This window comes from Mycteria americana, chromosome 5 (genome assembly GCF_035582795.1).
Source record: "Mycteria americana isolate JAX WOST 10 ecotype Jacksonville Zoo and Gardens chromosome 5, USCA_MyAme_1.0, whole genome shotgun sequence".
Taxonomy (NCBI): Eukaryota; Metazoa; Chordata; class Aves; order Ciconiiformes; family Ciconiidae; genus Mycteria; species Mycteria americana.
Genome location: NC_134369.1, coordinates 16,903,202 through 16,926,650, shown reverse-complemented (window position 1 = coordinate 16,926,650; position 23,449 = coordinate 16,903,202). Strand labels below are relative to the sequence as shown.

At 37.4% G+C, this 23,449-nt stretch overlaps 1 protein-coding gene across 2 annotated transcripts; it reads left to right on the top strand.

Annotated features, from left to right (window-relative positions):
- Positions 1–175: 175 nt before the first annotated feature.
- TSG101 (tumor susceptibility 101) lies at positions 176–22,299 on the top strand. 2 transcript variants are annotated; one of them, XM_075502286.1, is made up of 10 exons: positions 176–337; positions 4,310–4,394; positions 6,314–6,379; positions 6,957–7,120; positions 8,483–8,609; positions 11,239–11,305; positions 13,028–13,119; positions 18,993–19,195; positions 20,545–20,784; positions 21,968–22,299. In XM_075502286.1, exons 1-10 carry the CDS (start codon positions 296–298, stop codon positions 22,055–22,057), a joined length of 1,176 nt encoding a protein of 391 aa, XP_075358401.1. In that variant the 5' UTR covers positions 176–295; the 3' UTR covers positions 22,058–22,299. The 2 variants fall into 2 exon arrangements, with proteins under 2 accessions (XP_075358401.1, XP_075358400.1); XM_075502285.1 differs by having other exon boundaries at positions 13,025–13,119.
- The last annotated feature ends 1,150 nt before the right edge of the window (positions 22,300–23,449 follow it).

The window sequence follows — 23,449 nt, the reverse complement described above, 5'->3', positions numbered from 1 at the left end:
ACCCGCGCCTCCGGCACCGGGCGCTGGGCTCTGCCAGCCGGCACAGGGTCGGCCTGGCGGGGGCGCGGCTCTCCCCTCCGCTCTCCGCACACCGCCACGCCGCCTCCACGGCACTGGCCCTCGCCTTCTCGCGGAAGTGTCGTCACGGCCGAGCGGAAGTGGGTGTCGCTGCCGGAAGCGGGCGCGCGCGGCCGCTTCCTGTTTTTATGTAGGGGCGGGGAGACGCGGCTGGGCCGGGCCGGGCCGGTGCGTGGCGGCGGCGGCGGCACCGGGAGCGGAGGAGGGGCCGGCCGCCATGGCGGTGTCCGAGAGCCAGCTCAAGAAAATGCTCGCCAAGGTAATGGTGTGGCTGGGGGCACCGGGAGCCCCTTCCCCTCCCCGCCGGCCCGGCTGGGTGGCTGCGGGCCGCCCCTGCCCTCCGCCTGCCCTGGTGCGGCGGCGGTGGCCTCTGGGCCGAGGCGGCGGCAGCCTCAGCGAGGGGCCGGGTGGAGGGGAGCAGTGTCCTGCCCGCGGCCTGGTGCGGGCCGCCCGCGGGCGCTCGGCGCCTGGCGTGGGCCGGGGGCGGAGCGGGAGCCCTGTGTCTCCTTCAGCCTCGGCGCTGGCCCCCGGGAGCGGTCGGCTCCCCTTTCCCATTTCCCTCCTCACGGGCGGTCGCGGACAGTCGCCAGCCTGCGGCTTTGTCCCGGGCCGGCAGCCTGGCGGGAGCTCCTGGGGCAGTCGTGCCGACGGCTGGGCGAAGCAGTGATAGAAAGGTTGTGTCCGGCCACCTGGAGACTGTAGATGGAGGTAGTTTGTAAAGGGAAGTATGGTGCACCAAAACCTAAAATACTTCGTTATTTGTAGTCCTCCGAAACTTTGGTTTTGGGTTAGGGTATCGCTGGTAAAAGCTGAACAGAAACTATTTGCCTGGCTGAGGCTGTCATGCATTGAAGTGGCTCAGAGCTGCGGTGTGGGTTGTTGGGTCGTATCGTGTCATTTGCACTCACTGGTTAAATGAAGGTGGAAGGCAAGTTCAACTTCATTGGCTAGGGTAGGCGTGGTTTTTTTTATCACCCTTGTTTAAGGAAACAAGAAAATCTCTTGGAAGGCAAATCATTAATCACTGAATCATACAAAGCCATGTGTAGTTGTGCTACTCTTCAGGTGAAAACTGGGCTTTGTCCAGCAGCTTGAAATGAAAACCCCTAAGTCTGAATACTTGGGGGGAGTTATGGTTTTGTTTGGGGGGATCTTTTTACCAACATTTAATAATCATATTTGTACAATTTTAAAATTAAATATGATAGGCAAGGATCCGATCAAAACTGAAGAAACCTTATAAAGGGTCTTTCACCTGCATGGAATCATAAGCAAATTTTTTTATCAGCTTGAAAATGAGTGCTGAATACTAACTCGGTGTCAGCAAATGAGATAATGTATATATTTGTATACACCTGTCTTCCCTGAAGAAATTATTGCCATGCCACAGAAGAAACAGAATTTAAGGTAGTCCCCTGTCCTCTTTCCCCCACACTCACCCATTTTATACCCCCAATGCCATCTGACTTTCTGTAGGTAGGTTCAAAGTGCAATGCACTTAATAGCTGAGGAAAAATGAAGTTACTATTTTGCTACTTCATATTTATTTTTCAAAAATAGTTATACTTTCTGTTCTGTAGAGGGAAGCTTAGTGATATTTTCCATATTGCATAATTCAGTGTGTGAGATAGCAAAAGGCTTAAGCCCTAGTTTGCGTGAACATACACACTTAATTTAACTTCAGGTATTTACCTGCTGCCTGATCTTGAAAAGTTTCATCTCTCTGTGATCTGTTTCCCGATATGTAAAATGAGGAGGATGCATTTGCCATCTGAGAATGGAGGAGGAAAAAAAAAGTTTAGAAATAAAGAATTCAAATTAATCAGTTTTAGTTACCTTTGTAGAAATCACTAGGATCTTATATTTTCCGAAGAGATTTTGAGATTTCTTGGAAATGCTCAACTACTTACTGTATGAACACAGGAAAAGATTGTCTTGTAATATTCTAGTACTCCTTAGAATGGAAAAGAGAAATAAGCACCATAGAATACACTTTGCGATTTAAATAATAAAAAATTTTAGAAAAGCCATCATTCTCATTAGGAAAAACTTCTTCATATGTCATTTTAATAGACAGAACTTCGGTCTTCTGTAGTTATCTGGATCCAAGTACTGAAATTAATAGCTGATGTAGCACTTTATTTTGCTTGTGGCTGTAGCTGGAATCTTACAAGCTTATCTCTACTAAGTAAGTAATTATTCATCACTCAGCGTAAAAACTATTTGCAGCAATACTGTTTTTCTTAGTTTTAAGAGACATATGAAAACATTTTTTAATTTTCAGGTATTAGACCCAATTTTTAAAAGCACCCCAGTAACCAAATATAGGTTTTATCAACCACCGTGTATGAGACTCCCAGCATGTCTGCTGAGCATGCAGGCGTTGTTTTATCTGTTCCTTGACTAAACTGGCTTGAGACTCTTGTGCCAGAAGTGGAGTTAAATCCTGACTCTGAATCCTTGTGCTTGTTAGGAGCTTCTGTGAGTGGAAGCCAATTCTTTTTTTAATAGTGATTATGCCAATCTTCTTGAGTCTATATCCTGTACCATAAGATACGTTCCTATAAAAAGGCCCCCTCTTACTTTTTAAAGTCGCTAGTGACATGCTCTCATTCGTGCTGTAGTAACACGTTCAGTGATGTGGGTATGTACTGCCAGGCTCTGGCTGGCCTAGCTGAAATTTCGCAGACCTCTGTCTCCATGTTCTAGCAATGCCTGTTAGCTATTTCTCACTTCTTCTAGGTGTTGGGGAAGGAGGGAGGAATGTACTTAAATGCTAGCAAAGTTGTCTCCTCTGTTGAGCCCCTCCTGTATGCTCCCAATCCTGCACCCACTTTCTAGAGGAGGCTGAGATGCTTTGCTGCAGCCCTCCCATCAAAACAGCTTCCAGGGGCTGCCCTGACCCTCTGGCTGATTGGCCTCTATGCTGGTGCCTCCCTGCACACGCAGGCATCCCTGCTGGAGGGGTTGCTTTTCTTTCCCACAGACCAGTGTTTTGCAGACTGACAGTATGGCTGTTTTGCCCTTGGTCATTTCAGGAAGATAAGTCACAGCATCCCCCAAAGCGCAGGTGCTTTTTGTAGACTGAGGTGGCATTATGGGAAGTAGCATGGTGTGTTCATCTCTGCTCATTAAATAAGAGTTATGCCCAGGAGTAGCATCCTTGTCAATCTCTGTAGATAATAGGAAGAAGAATTAGTTTCTAAGCTTCACAGCTCATGAGTGTTTGTTGGAGCAAAGGTGACCTTTAGCTGTGCACCACACTTTGCTCTTGGGTAACATCTGAATTAATTTGTTCAGATGCTGTTAACATCTGTGTGCTTTGGGTATTAGACGTTTCATTGTGTTGGGCCCTTTGTCTTCCTGCCATGATTGAATGAAAGGATGCTGGCTGTTTATGTTCCTTAAGACATCTGAAGATTGTAGTTTGTTTGTTTGTTTGTTTGTTTTTAATTTTATTACAATGAAAACATTGTCAAGGGACATTGTTAGCTTTCTTTTTAACGATAGTTATCAGGAGGAATGGCTACAAGGTTAAAGAGCTGCACCACCTGGTGAACCAGCTCTCTGTTGCCACCGAGTATCTCCTTTGTTGGCTGTGGATTGTAGTTCTGAGACTGTTAAATTCTGTAGTAGTGTGTCTGTGTTTTACAGGTCCTCTGTGCTGTGAGGTACTCCCTGCTCCTGATAAAAGGAGGGTGAAACCAGCATTATTACTGACAATGTCATGCCTTGAGCTGTCTGCTTTCTAGTTGATAAATACATGAAAATACTGATCAATGATTAGTAAATACTGTGATGCTTTGAAAAGTGCTATGAAAGATACCTGTGAGGTTCAGATCCTGGATACCTGTGTATCAGGAATGTTCAAAACGTCGCTATATTTGTTTGGAGATGCATTTTTTAAGATCCGCATATATCTCTCGGATACTGTTGGTTATGGTAGAACGTGAATGAAAGTGCAATAGCTTTTCCCAAATCACTTGATGTATGGACCCTTATTTAAGACTAAAAGCATCTTAACAACTTGTTAAAGTTTGGTAAGTTATATAGGCAGTGTTCAGTTAAGTAATATAGAGAAATAAATTCTTATTCCAAAATAAGAGTGGAGAAGAATGTCCATATATCAGTGTAAACTCTCATAAATGTAGTCTATTGGGTAAAATAAAACCAAATTAAATTACACTGAAAATTTAATCTCTGAAGTCATTCTTTCTCTTTTGTTTTCCAGTATAAGTATAGAGACCTAACTGTACAGGAGACGACCAGTGTTATTACTCAGTATAAGGACCTCAAACCTGTCATGGATTCATATGGTTAGTCTGTGCATGAGAAAATTTTTGTTATTGAATTGTTGATGGTTTAGATATATTTGGTAGTTTTTGTGGGGAGCAAGGAGATTAAAACTAGAAAACATAATTTGAGTTTTTCTTCTTGATCTTTGACATCCATACTTCCTTAGAAACACAGACAGTTATTTTCTAAAATAACCTTTCTATATTACTGAGTCTATCTAACCTGCCAAGAAGTGTTGCATTTTTCACAGCTTAACTTTTAGTTAATCGCTCAGTGATACCATATAAGTTGGTGTCCTGAGATTGCTAGTATCTTACAAATTCAGCTTTGCTGTCATACAAAAATATTTTTAAAGTTCTATTTAGAAAGAACTGTGAATTAATGAACAAATACTTCATTAAAAGTAATTGTAGCAATCCTTAAGAGCATGAAGAAAACATAGTCAAGTATATAGAAAATTGGTATTTTGTAAGTAAAAAGTATATAGTAAATTGGGGTTTTGTAACGTAAATTAACAACGACAATCACTGTTTGTTAGCTATTTTAAAGGCTCTGACTAAATTTGAGTGCTTTAAATGAAGATGATATCTAGGTTCAGCTCCAGAGGCTGAGGGCATGATTTCGCAAGATACAGTGAGCCAGCATAGCTGCTGAGGTCATCCTCCTTCTGATCACCTTTTTTTAACTGTCACCTGTGGGATTCCTCTGTGAGCTGATTTATATTACTAATACATCATCAGAGACTTTATAGTCTTCTGCTTTCTAAATTCTAAATCTGGATTGAGAAGTATTAAGAAGGGGCATGGACAGGTAGAGGATAAATTAGTTTTAACTTGAATAGCTGCAAGCCAGCAGCTGGAACAGAAATAAAAATTCATCCAGTGACTGGAGAATCAAAAACAATAGTGAAAGGGCTGTGGTTGGAATAGAAAGTTTGCATAACAATAGCGATCAGAATTCCGGATAGCTTTGAGTTGTAGCAAGAAGCCCATTTGTGTTTCCTTACTCTTTCTAAGCTGCCTCAGAAAGGCTGAGCACAGAACCACTTACAGATAATTGATACTATTTGGAGCAGTGAAATGAGCAACAAGACCATGGTTACATTGCTGTTGAGATAATTTTCAGGTTTATATTAATAATTAAATATATACCCCCATTTAAGTCTTAACATATTCTACCTGCCTTTGCAGAACATTAGCACCAAAGGAATTGTACCCAATAAGCTACATTTGAAGTATGACTAGAAACTTTCGGGTTAAATTAGGAAAATAAAAGCTTTATTACCAGAAGTTGATTTGGTCAGCCAAGAATGATCTATTGGATTGAAAGGATGGGAAAACTAAATACAGCAACTCAGTAAATTGAGGTCAGGGTTCCCGTGCAGTTTGTGAACTAAGACTAAGATGTGGCAGTGAGTCAAGTGCTAGGCATTTCTTCCTCTTCAGTATATTATTGTTTGGTTAAATTACCTTTACTGATTATCTAATAAATGCCTATGGCCCAGTAATTTTCAGTATTATTGCCAACCTGTTTGTCTGGAGAAAGCATAAGGAATTCTTTGTAATCCTAAAATGACAGTTGTTTTTTAAATTAAGTTTGAGTTCAGATTATCTTTGCAGCAATTTGTATGATTTGCAGTTTGTATGGTTCCAACATGTTTTACTTGGTCTCTGAATGAGGAAACAGTTTTATTTGCAGTGAAGGTACTTTGACAATAATTAGTCATTAATTTCTCAGAAATACATTATTCATAAGAAGTTACCTGACTGTAGGCAATCATTTGCTAGTCCACAAATGTGCAAGAGCAGAACCTTTCAAGCTGAGTTTATATATGTGTAACATCTGAAAACTTATGCTAATAAATAGATGGGGTATAACCTGAACAGAGATTAATGTAGCAAATATGTTTGTTTTAAAAATACTGTTTGTTCCCTTCCAGTTTTTAACGATGGCTCATCTAGGGAGTTGATGAGCCTCAGTGGAACCATTCCTGTGCCTTATAGAGGTATGAATTTATTATCATCACCACCATTGTTTTCCCAAATTACATGAAAAACTATTTAGATTTGTCCTGGTTCTACTTTGGTGATCACTATTTTCTTGAAATCCTTTACTTGTCCAAAGTATAAAGTTTTAAAGAAATTGTTCCCTATTTTTGCTGTGGAATAAAATTTTAATGTTGAGCATTGCTTCTTTGGTCTTGTACAGCTCTGTAACATCTCTTTTCTTTCAATACTGCATGTTTTTCAAGCTTCTCAATTGAATGAGGGTTGCAAACCATTTATTGCTGCAGCTAACGATAATTCAGATTAGTGTCTAGTAATGTTGCATTGTAGAACAAACAAGATAATGTATTAGTGGTAAATTATAATTGTAAATCAAAGTTAAATTGTTCTGAAAAATGTTGCATTCATAGCCATATTGTGAGCTCTTTGTTGAATGTTATTAGTAGATTTTGGCTTTGGCTTCTGACTCTGTGCAGTTGAATTTACTGGGTTTAGGAGATTTTTATAAATCTGGATACAAGAGGACAGTTAGAGAGTTGGAGTAACTTTTAAAGTCTTTCAAAATATCTTTTCTAGGTAATACATACAATATCCCGATTTGCTTGTGGCTGCTGGACACCTACCCTTTCAACCCCCCAATTTGTTTTGTTAAACCCACTAGCTCTATGACAATAAAAACTGGGAAGCATGTTGATGCAAATGGAAAGATATACCTTCCTTATCTGCATGAGTGGAAATACGTAAGTATAGGGAACTTGAAATCCTCAAATTGCTCAGTTCTGAATTCCTTTAGATAGTTGTATAATTTTTAACAAAAACCATAATCCTCTTTATTTGAGATCTTGAACCATTTTTTTTAATGAAAACAACTGCTTATTATTTGTAATGGCTTAAAGTTCAGGATGTTGCATTCTGTTGCCTGGTTAATTGCAGCTTTAGTTACAGTTTGTCTGATTAAACAGTGCAGCATAGGCATCCTTCCCTGGCAGGATGCTGATGTGAAGATTTGTGAGCTAGGAATATTTACAGTAGGGAAATTATAAATTCTGTGAAACATCTCTGGGCTGAATTAATCCCTGTGTCTAAAATGGATTTGTATGAGCACTTGGACTTCTTTATGTAGACATTGCTGGAGCTTTGAGTACATGGATATATTTGCTTTACCAATAAATACAGGCATTGAGCAGTGCAGGCCTCATAGAAGTTTTGACCAAAGCATGGGCTTGTAAACAAGATAAACTGTGCTGACAAGGTCAGAAGAATGGTACAAGATGCATAGTTCTGTAGAAAGTGATTAACAGGAATAAATTTATTAAGCATGGGTGGTAGTTAAGCACTCTCATGGTAATAGTGGAAAATGACTGCCCAGATAAGGATGTAGGCCTTGCACAAGCAAGAGGATGATCTAAGATACAGTTGATACAGAATTGATTCAGTTTGAGAGGTTGGTAAAAATAAGTGGATTATAGAGGTAAGAAAATTTGGAAATAGGATATTTAATCTTGTGCTGCATTCATGATGCTTGTCCTTATTTTGACAAAATGAAATCATCCCTATATTAAATGTAGTTATAAACTGAGAAGCCTAGTTTAGCTATATTTAAAGGAGGTTTGTGCCACTCCTTAGCGGGTTAGAATATTTTTTTCTCTTGAGCCATTCTGAACCTGAGCAAACACTATATGCTGTATGAAATTTAAATGTCTGAAAACGTAGTGATCTGTGCTTTTTTCATGTTGGAGAGTAGATTTAAGTTTTAAAAAATAATCATAATCTGTCATTGCACAGTCATCTTGCACAGTTGATACGGAACCGTGTATTACCCAGTTTATTCGGAGTGTAAACACTACTGCAGCTGTATTTTGCTATACAGTTTTGAATACCAGCTGGCTGGGTTTGGAATCTGTAAAGAAACCCATAAAGGAAGTTAAATATGCATATATATATATATATATATATATATATATATATATATATATAAAAATAACACAAATGAAAGAAAGGATGGCTTTTGAGAGCTGATGGATTGGTACTGTTTTGTTATTATAGTCAGTTAAACTGCCTGTTAATGAAATCAACAACTTGTGATTTGTTCACCCTCACAGCCCCAGTCAGACTTGCTAGAACTGATTCAGGTCATGATTGTTGTGTTTGGTGAGGAACCTCCAGTCTTTTCTCGGCCTACCGCTTCATCAAGCTACCCACCATACCAGGCAACAGGCCCACCAACTAGTAAGTGGTCATGGCTACTAATTTCTACAAATACTTATATTAATATTCCAGAGTGTATTGTTGCTCTGCATAGTTTGTCAACAAATGATATATTCTACTCTAGAATGACTTTCTGTATTGCTGGCTAATGAATTCACCTGTGCTGTACTTGACCTTTTTGAACTATGTTGGAAGAACGTGTGTGTGTTTTCGACTTTTGGAAGGGAGGGAAAAATCAAGTATGTATTTAAAAAAAACCCAAAAAACAAAACCAAAACACCCCCCCCCCCCCAAGCTCCTCAAAACAACCAGTAACCTGTCAACATTCAGAGATAACCTTAAAAAGAGATTATTCAGATAACTGTCTTTGTATCTTAATTTTTTTTTATTCTGATAATACAAGTCCATCTATTAAGTTTCCTGCAACCATTGATTTCATAAGCAAAAGCATACTGCTTGTGTTTTCTATGCCCACACTCCTGTTTGGTTTTGGTTTTGGTTTTGGTTTTTTTTTACTAATTTTTAATAGTTGCTCGCTGAATATGAAAAAAACCTGCCTTGTGATTTTTCATTCTTCTGTGTTGATTTGGTACTCTGACTTAGTACTCATTTTCTTGCAGAAATTCTCAAGACTTTTTAAAGTCTTTATTTAAACTTCTGGAGGCATCTTATTTTAAAGACTGGGCATAGCTGGGTGGGGCAAAAAGGGGAAGTGGGAAACAGAAAATCCTAGAAATTCTTCCAAAAGGAGACTGCATCGGGTGGAAAAAAAACCCAGTGGAGTAGACCTACTCAAGTCGAAGACTGGGGCAGGAGGGGAGGGGAGGCAGATTAGCTGCAGGTTGTTTATTATAACAGTATATTATAACAGTTCTACATTAATTTAATGGTAGAGTAGCTGTATTTGGGGTTATATCGTTTTGCTGTATTTTTAAGGCTGTGTCTGTTTTCTATTGAAATACAGCTTTCGTCAGATCATAGTGTTACATCTGAAAAGCTGCAGTACTATTCATTACAATTTCCAGTGGAAACCATTTTTAACAAGGTCTTAGGTTCTTAACAGGTGAGAAAAGGGGTAGCTAACATAAATGGGACCATTAGAGATAGTTGGCTAAAGGTAAGTGTTTGGGACTTTTTAGCTCGTCCAGCGCTAGCCTGCCTATAAGAGCAGTAGTTGATTCTACTGTTCTGATTTTCCAAGAACAGTGGGTGCCAGTACAAGTATAGTTTTAGTAGAGACTGTGACCTGTATTGTGCTTTAAGGACCATCAACTCTTGTAGTCACTCAATGCTAGCATAGCTGAAGTAATTTTAGTGGAAATGTTTCAGGATTTTCACATTGTTAATAGCTACTTAGTTTTATTAATGTAGTCTGTTTTTCCTTATTTTACATTTAGGTTTGGGGTTTTTTAAGTTCTAGATACACTTTCTAAGTAGAAATGAAGCCCTTTTCAGAAATTGAATAATTTGAAAGCATTCAAGGGTGAAAACAGCTTGTCTCTTTTTTTTTTTTTCTTTAAAAAAAGCTATTTGATGTAATATTCTTAAAATTACTAGAAATGTGGAATAACTATATTAAAAAAATAACTTTTATAATAGAATTGTCAGATTTCCAAGAAGAAACTTAAAATTGCTAGGACTCTTAAAGCCTTAGACGTTAATATGTGCTGATAAAAATTTTTTAAAGTATAACTTCTAAATGGCAGAAATTACTGGATAAGAATGTGATTGGATTGTTAAACAGCTAATCACCTGTTGTGAAGTCTAGCTACTCTGAAGGTACTTAAATGGTACACTCGTTATTTAGTGAGTAGAGAACAATGGCTACATTGGAAAGGTTATTTTCTTTTTTCAGCTATTACATAAAAAATGGAGACAGCTCTTCAGGTGTGTCATCGTTAATAACATGCTGGTTTTTTGAGTTCCCTAGCTGCAGATACTTTTTCTTATATATCCACATTTTACTTAGTACAACTACTCATTGTGGATTTTTAAATCTATATCCATTTTTATCCATGCAGTGGTTAGTTTAAAGTAATGATTAAGAAAAAAAATAAATACCTAGTGAAAGGTGTTCTAGCCAGTTGTTCTAAGGAATGTGTAATTGACTTCAACTACACTTCTTGTACTCTCCCTCCAAACAAAACGGTCTTGAAAATATTTTAACCAAAGTTGATAGGTAGAGGTAGAATCTTCAGAAATGTAAAATTTGCCTGCATTTGTGAAAATGTGCTTAGATAGAGAAAGGAAATTCTAACTGGTCGATACATGGAGGGAAGGTAAGCTGCAGTTTAGTTCTTTACATGTTTTGAGGGGAAGCAGCTGCCTTGGTCCTTTGGCACAGAGATAGCTCACAACAAACATCTGCATGTATCCTCTTGCCAAGCTGCACAAGAGCAGCATGGAAAATGTCTGGGAGCATTGTGAGATGTGATAGTGTTAGAGGATGAAGGGTACACGTTACTGAGGGGTTTTGGCCATAGAATGACTTCTCTTACTCTTGTTGTTTCATTGTGTTATACTGTATTCATTGTTCAATAATATTTCGAAAAGCATCTTAACTGCAGCATAAGTACATCTCACTAGTGTGATCTTTAATATATATTAAACTTCTGAAAAGTAAAATATACAAAATCATTATTTTATTTAGCTTCCTATCTGCCGGGCATTCCAGGCGGAATATCTACCTATCCAGCAGGAAGCACTCCAAACCCAAGGTAGGAACCCCTTTAAACCGTCATCATTTACATAATAGACAGTTTCACTGAATACTATCTAGTCTTAGTTGTATTTTCTTATGGTATATTTGTCATATAATTATGTCATGTTAGCAGGTTTTTTTAGAAGTGAGGACTGAATTCTTGTCAATAGCCAAAAGAAAGTTTGAGAAAGATTTAGCTTTCTTAGTGTTGCTTGCTTCAAATAGAATATATTTGAATGATAAATATATTTTGAAAATTATTACCTAACTCCCAGATGTTATCTTGCTTCACTCATATATCAGGTTAGTTTTTATAAGGTTGATATGTTTACCTGATATAGAAAGAAATGTACCCCTACAAGTTGGGTTTTTTAATTAGTGTTGTTAGTATTGTTTGGGGTAATTAGCAACTCAAAACATTGAACAAAAATTGCTGGATTAATACAAGCCTTGACTCCAGCATAAATGTGGACTTAATTCAGAGCACTCTAAGAGAATTTGAAAGGCACAAAATTATTTCAAAAGCTTTTTAGTAATATAAACCAAGACTTTAAGTATATTATATAATAGTTTGGAATATAGCTTTTCCAGAAGACTTGCAATTCTGTCTTAGCAAATAGTAAGATGCTGATTGCTGCCTCCTAGTGTGTACCTACATTTTTTCACATCATAATTAATTATTTTTATTATTAATATCCTTATGTCCTGATTTTGTCTTAGGAGCATATGAGGAGTTGCTGTAGTATATAACATTTTGATTAAAAAAAAAAAAAAAAAAAAAAAAAAGAAAACCCTGTAAGTGTTAGGAAGGTGGGGTGTTATGTTTTAGGAAGTGAAAAATGGGGATTTTGATAAGTTCTTATGGCAAATTTTTTCATCCTAAATAAGTTTATTTAAAGTGCTCTTAATGTTTTTACAAAAATGAATAATAGAAGAACTATTTTATAATTTATGAATGAACAGGAGGGTTTTAAGAACTATTAAATTTGCAATTAAAAAATATCTGGAGAATAAACAGAATATGTTTATTTTATATTTTACATGTTTTCTTGGACCATTTGGTTTATAGCCATGGTTAATACTCTGCTGTATGCAGGTGTTTGTTAGTCTAGTACTAATTTGAGGCCTTGTGTCAGTTGGTAGTAAATGTATTTTAGAAAGGTATTGTAGACTGTCATGTTATGTGTCATCTCACAATTGTTTCAGTGAAGAAATGCATACTTTTGCTTTCCTTCATCCTTCAGAGCAGGGCTGAGAATTTCTGGAGGAGTTTCATCTTGCAACCATATTTTGCACAACATTTTCATGTTTACATAAAGCAGTTCAACAGTCGTCTTGTTGACTATTCTTGTATTAAAAATTATTACATTGCAATTGCTGTTTGTGAGTTTGTAGCTAGAATAATTTCTTTTGTATGTTTTTGGGTTTTCTTATGGCAAATTAGAAATTGCATGGCAAGATTAAGAGATTGAAGAGAATTTGGAATGATCCAAATGCTTGACCAGGCAATAACTAGATAAGGTTTCAGATAAAATGGTATCCTCTTAAATCATACAAGTAAATAAATTGTGAAAGACATTAATTTGAACAGGAAAAGAGAAAAACTATAACTTGGCCTGCAATTTAAACATTTTGTTATGTAAACAAATGTTTAACACAGTGACATCAAGATAATATACATGGATGATATTTTACAAACAGTTACATAACATTAGTATATCTTTCTTTGTTGAAGCAGCTACCCAAACTATTCTTATCCGGGTGGTGTTCCGTTTCCAGCAACCACTAGTGTTCAGTACTACCCTTCTCAGCCTCCTGTGACTACTGTTGGTGAGTAGCTTTGAAAGGATTTCTCTGAAGTGAAGCTTCCCTCTATAACTGATATGTACAGAAAGAAAATGGAAAAAGGAATATATTGTTCTTAATCTGACCTTCTAAAGTATAGATCTTCAATTAAAAAAGTTATTCAAAGGAAGAATAAAATACATTTTATGTCCTTCACCTTATATTTTATTCAGTCAGGAACTTGATAAATTCCTGGGTTTGTGCAATGCGTTGTGTGTGCTCTGTGAATATTTTGAAGAACACTGCATGTAACTACCTTAAGGTTTTTTTTCTCACCCTTTAACTGTAGGTGACTTTTGATTGTCTGCGTTGCTCTTGTTCATGGTCGTGGTTTATAAAGATGCTTTTGTCCTCATTTAATCATCTACTAGACTCACTTTATTTACTCTTTATTTATACTTTCTTTACTCCAAAAGTCGTAGCTATCTAAAGCAGAGGTTTCCAGTGTGTTTGGAATAAGCTTCATTTTTGAGTTTCTTCTCCGGCCTCTTCACTTCTTAATGGTCCCTACTTGTTACTTCCTTCTTTCTTCCCTTCAGCAGCAAGATCTAGGGTATTAACATGTATCTTTTCCCAGTCTGCTGCTCCGTCTCCCTGTGCTGGCAAAATACACTAGCTTGGTTTCTGCTCTGCACCTCACTTTTAGTGTAACAGATTGGGAACCGGTGATAAAGGTCATCCAGTTAAGTAGGAAGTTGGTGCAGCACCTTTCCAATTGGATGATAGTCCTTCTGGAGCAGTTATATGGTAAGGATGTAGACTCTTTTGTGACCTTGTTCAGAGTATCAATCATTTGTAGTCTCTTGCACCATAATTTAAAAGTGCATCTATAGGTTCTTCATTTAATGTGTGAACTCCCAGTTATTTATACACACACTTTCCTCTAGAAGTGTGTGTATTTTGAAATTTTCATTCACACAAATGGGGACAAAGCAAGTTCACAGCTTGGCAAAGGAAGATAGATGCTTTACTCTTAAATACATACTTCTACTCTTAAAATATTTGAGGAGTTGTTCTGTTGTGACAGAATTTGGAAAAAACAGGTAAGTTGTATGTTGTATTCTTCTGTGCCTGATCCCATTCTTTGCGTCCACGTTCTTTCAGCCTTCTGAATTAGAAAAGTCTTTTCTGAAAGTTGTTGGCCGTTTCAGTGGTCATCTCCAGTCTGAGGTGACGTGCGTCTACCATGCACGCTGCAAGAAAGCTGCTGTCCCACTTAAGTAGCTCAAACAGTACTCAGTGTTGGGGGGCTGTAGTTGGGTCCTTGAGAACTGATGATCTCCGCTGGCTCTTGTGTAGGGAGGTGATAAGAACTTTTCCAGGGAACGTCAGCTTTCTGCAGCATCTTTCTCAAACAGATCCAGTTCTGCTTTTATGAGGTAGAGAGTTAATTTAAAATATAGATATGTCCTATTTAATGTCTTTCCCTCATTTTCATCCCAGTGAAGATGAACAAAGGTGGAATATCTGCCAAATATCATAGAAGGCTCTTCAAGTCCTGAGTTATATCATCTGATATGTTGTAATGCCAGATTTTGTAGTGGCAATTTAACATTAGACTGATTCATTTGATGCAGCTAGGTAAAAGTCATACATCTGTTATACAAGGTTTCTCTCTTCTGCCAAATGAAATGCAAACATGTCTCTTTAATCATCCACTGTATTTACAGTACTGTTTGGTTTTTTTACAGTACAGTATTGGGTTTTTTTCTTTCAACTGCAAATGCTTATTTCCTATACAAATTGTTTGGCTATGGTTTATTGTGATAGTTTATTTAGGAGCATATCAGGTGCTACAACTTTAGAGGTTTTGTGTGGGTGGTGGTGGGGTGTTTCCTGTGGTGAGCTTAGTTTGAATTGAATGAAAATACTCATTCAGAGTAGCTTAAGTTTTTAATAATAGCTGGTTTTTCAGATAGTCCTTCAGGCTTTTTCTTTCTGTACAATCATGTGCCATTAGTTACCTTTCTGGTGCAGTTACTAGTTTGTTGACTCTGTAAGGTCACTTCTGAAACCAGACTCTGCCTGGTAAAGGTTAAGGGTTTCAGTGCTCTGTGGATTTAATGGCTACGTGCCATAAAATCTTCCCCAAGCTGGGCTAATTATGGAAGTGACAGAAGATGCTAGGGGTTCATGCTCTTTAAGAAGATACATAAAATTTAATTGAGCTGTATTAAAATGATCTTTTATATGTTCAAAGACCTCTTTCCTATCTGTTCGCACCTCTATGAGAACTTTCACTGTGTTAGGTGTATTGTGATTTTATTTTTTTCTCTGTCCTACTTTACTGTTAAAGTCAGCCTTGTATAAAATCTCCCAGAGTGAGGGATATCAGGGGAGAAAAAAGTAGAATTGATGGCTGGTTCTGACTTTGTGTTTGAGAATAATTCATTATGGAAAGTAAACAGTAACTGAAATCATGCTAATGCTATTCTTGAAGTGAAATTGGACCGTTTTGATTTGGAACATGTATCTGGAACAATTGGAACAATTGTCTGCCTTAAACAGGAAGTCCTAAACAGTGAATAAACTCTTTGTCCCAAATGGTTTGACTGACTTCATTTAAGTTTTACTTGTCAGTGTAGAAGGTACTGTCCTTTTCTCCTTTTCATAAGAAGCAGCAATGATGAATTCCTGGGTTTGTGTGTGGCACCATTTGACAGCTTCCGTTGCTGATTCTAATAGATAGTTAACCAAATATTGAAAATTATCTTGTTGACTGGCAACAGGGTGAATTGCTTAAGGCAGAACAGTGAATCAGATCAAGTGTTGGGGCATTCATATTTTCATAAGGCTATCTTTGCACCAGTTGATTGATAATTCAGTCTCTCTTTTTCCAATAGTAATTAGTTTATTTTTTTAAAATTACACATATTATGGTGCAATTTGTGTGTAAGTAAAGTGCTCACATTAGTAATTATAAAAATCTGATGTTTTCTTAATTTTAGAAGAATTTGCGGGATTAGTAAGCGTGATGTGCATCTTCCCATAGTTCCTCTCATGTCATTTGTGTAGCTTTATTATTCCAGATATCTGGCTTGGTGTAGGTTTTGTGGACCGGAACAGAGTAAAAGGCACAGGGAAGAGAGATGAATTTATGCAGTCTTGTTCTATTAGCAGCAGAAGTTAAAAAAATCCTCTGGATGTTTTAAGGATTCCGAGGTGTGTGGTCTTGTCCACAGCAGTTTGCATTTGTTAGTATAACAATACCAACAGGCACCCCAAAGAGATTTTTTTTTTTTTTTTTTAAATTATGATGAGACCCTAACAGAAAATTACTAATTTTTCCATTCAGATGCTTGCTTTTAAAAGCAGAGTTTAGATTTTTAAACTGTGTTCTGGATTGCTGCTGATTATCAGGAAGATATCCAGCCTACCCCAAAAACACTGTAATGCCGAAATTTCACTGAACAGCCCACCCTTTTCCTGAATAACTGTAGTAAAATTACTGCAGTCTTATTTCTGGCTAATAGTAGTTTAGTTATTAAGTACTATCAATAACATATTCAAAAATATATTTATCACTGTTTATCTTAGTGTAATTTACTCTAAAAATACTGATCTTTGAACTACTGTGTTTAAATGACAAAATTAATGTATAGTTTGAGTTGCTTGTTTGCTTTTGCTTCTTCTGAGGGCCTGTGATTATTAAGAAAGATGAAGAGGTTGATTGGATTTCACCTGACTTGAGACACTTTTCTGAACCTTTGGGAAGGAAAAACAAAAGATATGCTAACGGTTTTGTCTTTAGCTATGTAAGATTCATGAGAGCCTTGATGAATATTTTTTCACTTTGTAATTTTTTGAGATCTAGGGTACTGGGAAATATGATGTATGTAATGCTGTAACAACTTCAGGGTTTTGATAACTGTGTCTCTGGATAAAAAGATACTCTGGTAACATTTCTTTTTGAAAACTTTCTTTCCAGGTACAAAACTTCAAATCTCTCTACATTTCATCCATAAAAGTTGGAAAGTTTAGGCACAAAACCTGCTATAATTCTTGCTTTATTAGTAGTTGTTACAATCCAATTGAAATTTCACTGATCTAAAAGGTGTGAGGCACACGCATGGGGAAATGGTGACATTCCAGTTTTTCTCATAGAAGAATGGTCGAAGTGATTTGTGATAAATATGGATACAATTCTGCAACCCGTAGCCACTTTACATTCTCTAGAGCAATCCGAGTTTCCTGGTCTGCAGATACACAACACTTCCTGTGACAGACATAAAGGATTTACCATTCTATTTAAAAAGGTGTTAGCGACAGACTCTCGAAATTAGGTAATGTCATTGAAAGGCTGATTTGCAAAAGCAGTAGTAATATTCAGGCTTAAATGTGAAAGCCTCTAGTGCTTCAGAGGGAGAGGGACTAATGAAATATATTAGAGAATTTATTTTCTTCTGTTATATTTTCTAATATTGCTGCATTGAAATGTGATTTAATAAACTGAAATTACAAGTTGTATCTAGCAATTAAAACAATCAAAAAAGGTAGTAACCTCAGTTGTTGTAACTCAGTTACATAGCAGCCTCTGTTGCTGTTTAACTTAAACATTGATCATTTATAGAAGCTAGTTATATAATACTAGAACAATATTGCTTAGTAGTTTGTTTCACTACTACTAAAATCACTACCCTGAGTTTCTGGGCACGATGGACCAAGTGAAACTGGCAAATTAGTATACCTGCAATCAAATTGTATGTCATCATCTTTGTCTTACACTTACCTAAATTAGCTATGCTTGCTTTTGTTAGAATCAAATTGTATAACTAATTCCACAGAATCTCTGTATGCTTGACTAATACTCTTTACTCAACTAACGTTAAAGAAGTATTTTAACTAGAGGTAATTTTTACAAGTTCTTCATGGGTGCCATTACCTAATTTTATAAACCGTGCTCCCTCCCCCCCCCCCCCCCCCCCAATTACAGTACCATCCTGCAGAAGTTTAAAAAAAGAAATGGTAGGCCCAGTGTAACACTGAACATGTACCTAAAAGACTGCCATCTGATTTTAGTCTGCTACAGTGTATCTATAAACCATATGCTAATATGCTTGATTAGCATTTCTCTCTGCTTTATAATCTTTTAATAAATGTTGCTTGTTAAATGACCTCAATAACAAATGTTCTATATTAATGCTGATTGTTTCACTGTCCTCCCATACCTGCCCTAGGATGGCTGAATGATAATAGTTGAGAAACTAATTGGAAAGACTAGATTATATTGTAGCTTTTTAATCACTTGATACCATCCAATAATTTGTCACTTAAACCCTGCTATTAAATCTTTGTAAATATAAAAGGGCAGCAGTTAAGATCTTTTTCATTGAAATTATTTTTGTTAGCTTAGTGTTTATCTGTTTTTATTAATCTTGGGGGAAAAAAAAAAAAAAAAAACAACAGTAATTGGCAAGCCTCAAGATAGACTACCTATAGGCAAATTCACTGTCTCAAGCCAGCCATCACATGAATTGTGGTTGAATACATGTATCCATTAATTCCTGTAGAGTTTACCAGAAATTTATTCTTCTTTTAAAGACTCAGACTAACAACATTGGTAGACTGCAGGGGAAATGGCCAGCCCATTTTTAAATTAAAGGAAGATTGTGGATATGGCAATAGTAAAGTGAATGAATGGATGCATACTCTTCAATTTGTTCATGTACATCTTAATGTGTTTTATCTTGCTGTGGTCTCTTCACTGCTTCTGAAAATTATTATGGAAAAGAGTTTATTTTACTGTCTCATATGCTGAAGTACATACAGCAAGTTAGTCACTTTCTTTTCAGACTGGCTTTATACTGAAGGCAGTGCAGAACACAGTTAATTTTATGCTTGTGAATTTTCTTGTGTAGGACCCAGTAGAGATGGAACTATCAGTGAGGATACCATTCGAGCTTCCCTTATTTCGGCAGTCAGTGATAAACTGAGATGGCGGATGAAAGAAGAAATGGATCGTGCACAGGCTGAACTCAATGCCTTGAAACGGACAGAAGAGGACCTGAAGAAAGGACACCAGAAACTGGAAGAGATGGTAACTCGCCTGGATCAGGAAGTGGTGAGCTGAGCTGAAACACCGCTCTGTATCTGAGTATTCCTAGTAGTGAACAGAAGCATGTAATTAATTTATTATGAAGCATGATAGAAATATCAAAGCTTCCAGTGTATTGCTTTTTAAATATATAGTCTCTTTCCAAATTGAGGTGCATGTGTTCAGACTGAAGCAAGTCAGAAATAGCAGTGACCATAAGATGCATCGTCCTGCATGTAATTACAAAAGTCATTGTTCAGTAGTAGAGGAACAGTGTTATTTTTCTCCATCCTCCCTGTGAAACATGTCAGTGGTGTGAGATTGTTTCATAATTGTGTCTCAGTTTCTGGTTAATAATGTGTAGCAGCAGCACTGGAGAACATTTCAGTGTCTTAGTGCAGGGACACTGATTTTAGTCACAGCCTCCTTGTATAACCTGCAGACTTTTCTTTTCCCAGACAAGAGTCTCTCCTCCTCAGTATGCTCAGAAATTCCTGCAGTTTTTCACGAAGGCCTGACATCATCTGCTTAGTCCATCTGCTCCTTGTGTTACTGCTCAGGAGTAAGATGTGCCCACTTTGAATGTAGTGTGTAATTCTAGTCTTTCCTGTCTTGGAAAGAAAGGACATAATAGAACCGCAGATGTTTGATGCAAAGGCAAGAAGGATGATCCAGCATATCAGACAGCTTCCATATAAGACATGACTAAGCTAGGACTTCAGTCTGGAAAAAAGACAGTGGGGACAGAGAGAGTGGAATATGATAATGGTCTGTAGGCTTTGAGTGATGTGGGGAAGAACACAGTGGTGTACAGTCTCTTCCAGTGTGTTAGCTGTGGGACATCAAAAATATCAGGAGGCAAATTCAGAAGTAGCAAAAGGCAGTACTTCTCATACAGATGCAGTTAAATTATAGTTACCATTAGTGGATAAAGCCAGCACATTTTGTTTCCTGTCAATGCAGTTAAGTGTTTGTGTGATCCATACTCAGCAAACTTGTATAGGAACTTAGTCCAAAAGACACATGTCCAAAGAAAATAATTATTTTGGCTTTGCTTTTCTTTAGCTGGTTTAAATGGTTATTTTTCCTGATGTGGCACCTTCAAAATACTTAAAGACTGTTAGCTTGCCTTCTCTACAGTTACAAATTGGTAATGGATTGACATTATCTAAAACAGTCTTTACTTTTTTAAAATGAAAGAATCTGAAATCTATAGATTGGTAGCTCTTTCTTTTGTAAAAATCATAATAGAGATGAGTAGAGAAGTAAAGAATCAACTGGCATGTCTAAAAATCTTTCATCTTGACAGTTGTATCACAAGAAGACATTCAGCTCTTGAGACCTAAGAAATAAACAAACATCTTAATTGTTTTTAGGCTGAAGTTGACAAGAACATTGAACTTCTCAAGAAGAAGGATGAGGAGCTCAGTTCTGCCTTAGAGAAAATGGAAAATCAGTCAGAAAATAATGACATAGATGAAGTTATTATTCCTACAGCACCACTTTACAAGCAGATCCTGAACTTATATGCAGAGGAAAATGCAATTGAAGACACCATTTTCTATCTTGGGGAAGCATTGAGACGTGGAGTGATAGATCTAGATGTCTTTTTAAAGGTAAGGTGTGCATTTTAAATGTGTTTAAATACTTTGAACTCTCTTGTTCAGCTAATAAGCTGAACAAGCTAATCAATGTTAGTGATTTCTTCACTGAAGAGGATCCTGTAAGAACATGAATACTTAGATGTTGAAACACAAGTTTTAAAAGAGTAATTTCAGAATTAAGATAGAAGACCAATTTTAAAAGCATTATAGATATGAAGTCATTTATCATTAGACGGGTGCAACAGTGTCAACATAAGCTTTCCATTGGGCTTGCATCCTAATTCTGGAGAAACTAATTTCAAGGGTGATTGGAGTATTCAGACAGCTTTTCACTTGCAGGCTATGGGATGCCTCTGCTGAGGCAGCCAGTGGAGTGTTAGAATCATAGGGGGAAAAAAAAAAAGCCAGCTAGTTTTGCGTCTCTAGCAGAGACCTTCTTAGACAATTTGGTCCCTTTCTTTGCTGTCCTTAATGCTGAAAGTTTTCATAATGTCTGATCTAATAACCTTCCTTTATTTTGAACTTATGTGCATGGTGATGGCACATGAAATAAAACCAGATCTGTTGTTATTTTGAAAAGATTAAAAACACTTTTTAACGTGGAATAAAACCACACAAAATGTGTATGTCAAAGTAATTAATGTTGCCATTGGATCTGGAAAGATTAGTGCGCAGAAGTATTAATAGTCTGTACTGGGGCCACTGCATAACAAGAGTTACTAGTCCTTCCTTTTTCTAACAGTTGAAGTTCACCCCAAGTTACCACTTAAGCTTTGCTTTTAACATCCAGTGTACAATGCACTGTGTGGAGACATATTATTTCCTTCTTAGGTAGCTTGCTAGTTCTGTTTATCTACTGTTAAAAGCACTGTTGTCTGCCCCATGGGAAGTGCATTAGTCTGTACACCTTGGAGTACATATTACTACTTTTGTCTTTGATAAGAATATGTGCAGAGTTAATAATTAAAATCACAAAAAATATACTATAGTGATTGCATTCGGTAGCCATCTGCAAGTCATTTTAAGCAAAGAAAATGCCATTTAGTAGACTCTAATGCATTTAGTGTTTCCAAAAAACTAACATCCTGTTTGGGTCATGGAATGTGTCATGCTTTGAAAATTTGTATTGCAATATAATTAAGATTATATCAAAACTTTCCCAATAGCCAGCTGTTCTTATTCTTTCTTTCTGCAGCATGTACGTCTTCTGTCTCGCAAGCAGTTCCAGCTGAGAGCATTAATGCAGAAAGCAAGGAAGACTGCTGGACTCAGTGATCTCTACTAAATTCTCAGACTTTAACTGGGAAGTTAGATTTCCTTATGAAGCAGCCATTCTCTTGATAATTCTCTTAATCAGTAGGTGCCCAGAATAAGTTATTACATCATTCAAGTGTAAGATATTTTGAATCAATAATATATTTTCTTTTTGGTAAAGACTAGCTTTTATTAATGCACTTTCTATCTCCTGTAATCTTTGTGCTGGTGGACTTACGCTGAATAAAACTTGTTGCATACTTTCTTCCTCTACAGAACTGTGTATGATGTGCTTTCTTTACAAACAGGCCTGGCTTATGCAGTGTCAGCTTAACCATACTTTCACTTTACTTGTGACATTTGGAAGACGTTTCAGTGTCCCAAACTGGAAAAATTCATGTATCAGTGTAACTAACCTTTGTTATGACCAATGAAAGCTGGAAAGTCAAAATTTCGAGGCCCTGTTGTTTGACCTAGCTGTTGGCATCCAAGGATTGTTTTCTTGAAGTGAGCTTAGTAACCATCATACTGACTTGCCTATTCTGCCATCAGATCGTGGTCATACCTTATGGTGCTTTAAGCAGCCTGAAGAAGAAAGCCTATTGCTTTTTTCCACTAGAACTGCTAGGAAAAAGAAAGGCTGCTACATTTGGTGTTGCCACTACCTGCCAGGCAGAAGAGGCTACACACCAGAATGCCACAGGAAGCATGGGTTCTGGCTGTGTTAGCTGGGACAGAGCTCATATCGACAAGCCTGGTGGTTAAACACTGCACTGTCTGCAAAAGAGGGTACGTTGTACAGAGCACCTCCCAACTTGGAGTGCTGTAGGGATTCATGGTGCTGCTCTTGTTGCCTCTGCCTCCTCCATTTGCTTTTGTAGGCTGCCTCAGCAAACCTAGCTTGAAAACCAAAGTTTCTTTGTCTCAGTGCAGTAATCAGTGTGGCTCAAAACTGAGCAATTGTCTTAAGGCTTTTCATGTTACCTTTGGATCTGAAGAGACTGGAGTTCATATTAAAAAGCTGGGTGAGACTTCATGTAGTAAAAATTCTAAGTCCTGTGGATCTTCTGAAAGCTTTGAAAATGGCTTCACGTCATCATCCTGTCATCTGCATAAAACACTGTTGCTATGTGCTTCTCTTTTGAGGTGCTATTTTGGTCATGTGGATATAAGATAAAGCAGTACAGTAGCTACAGCTTTTCCTTTGTTACTGAAGTTGCTTCATGAGCACTTCACCTTATTCTACAATACTTTGTTCTGAGAAGTATCACTAGCTGCAGTCCATATTAAAAATCTGCTCTGGACTTAATCAGGGACCTGTTTCCATTCTTAAGCTATGTGCTGTGTCCTAATGTTAGAAAAAGCTAAGAAAAAGGCCTATCCCTCTTCATTGTAATGAGGTATATTGTTTTAAAATATTAGT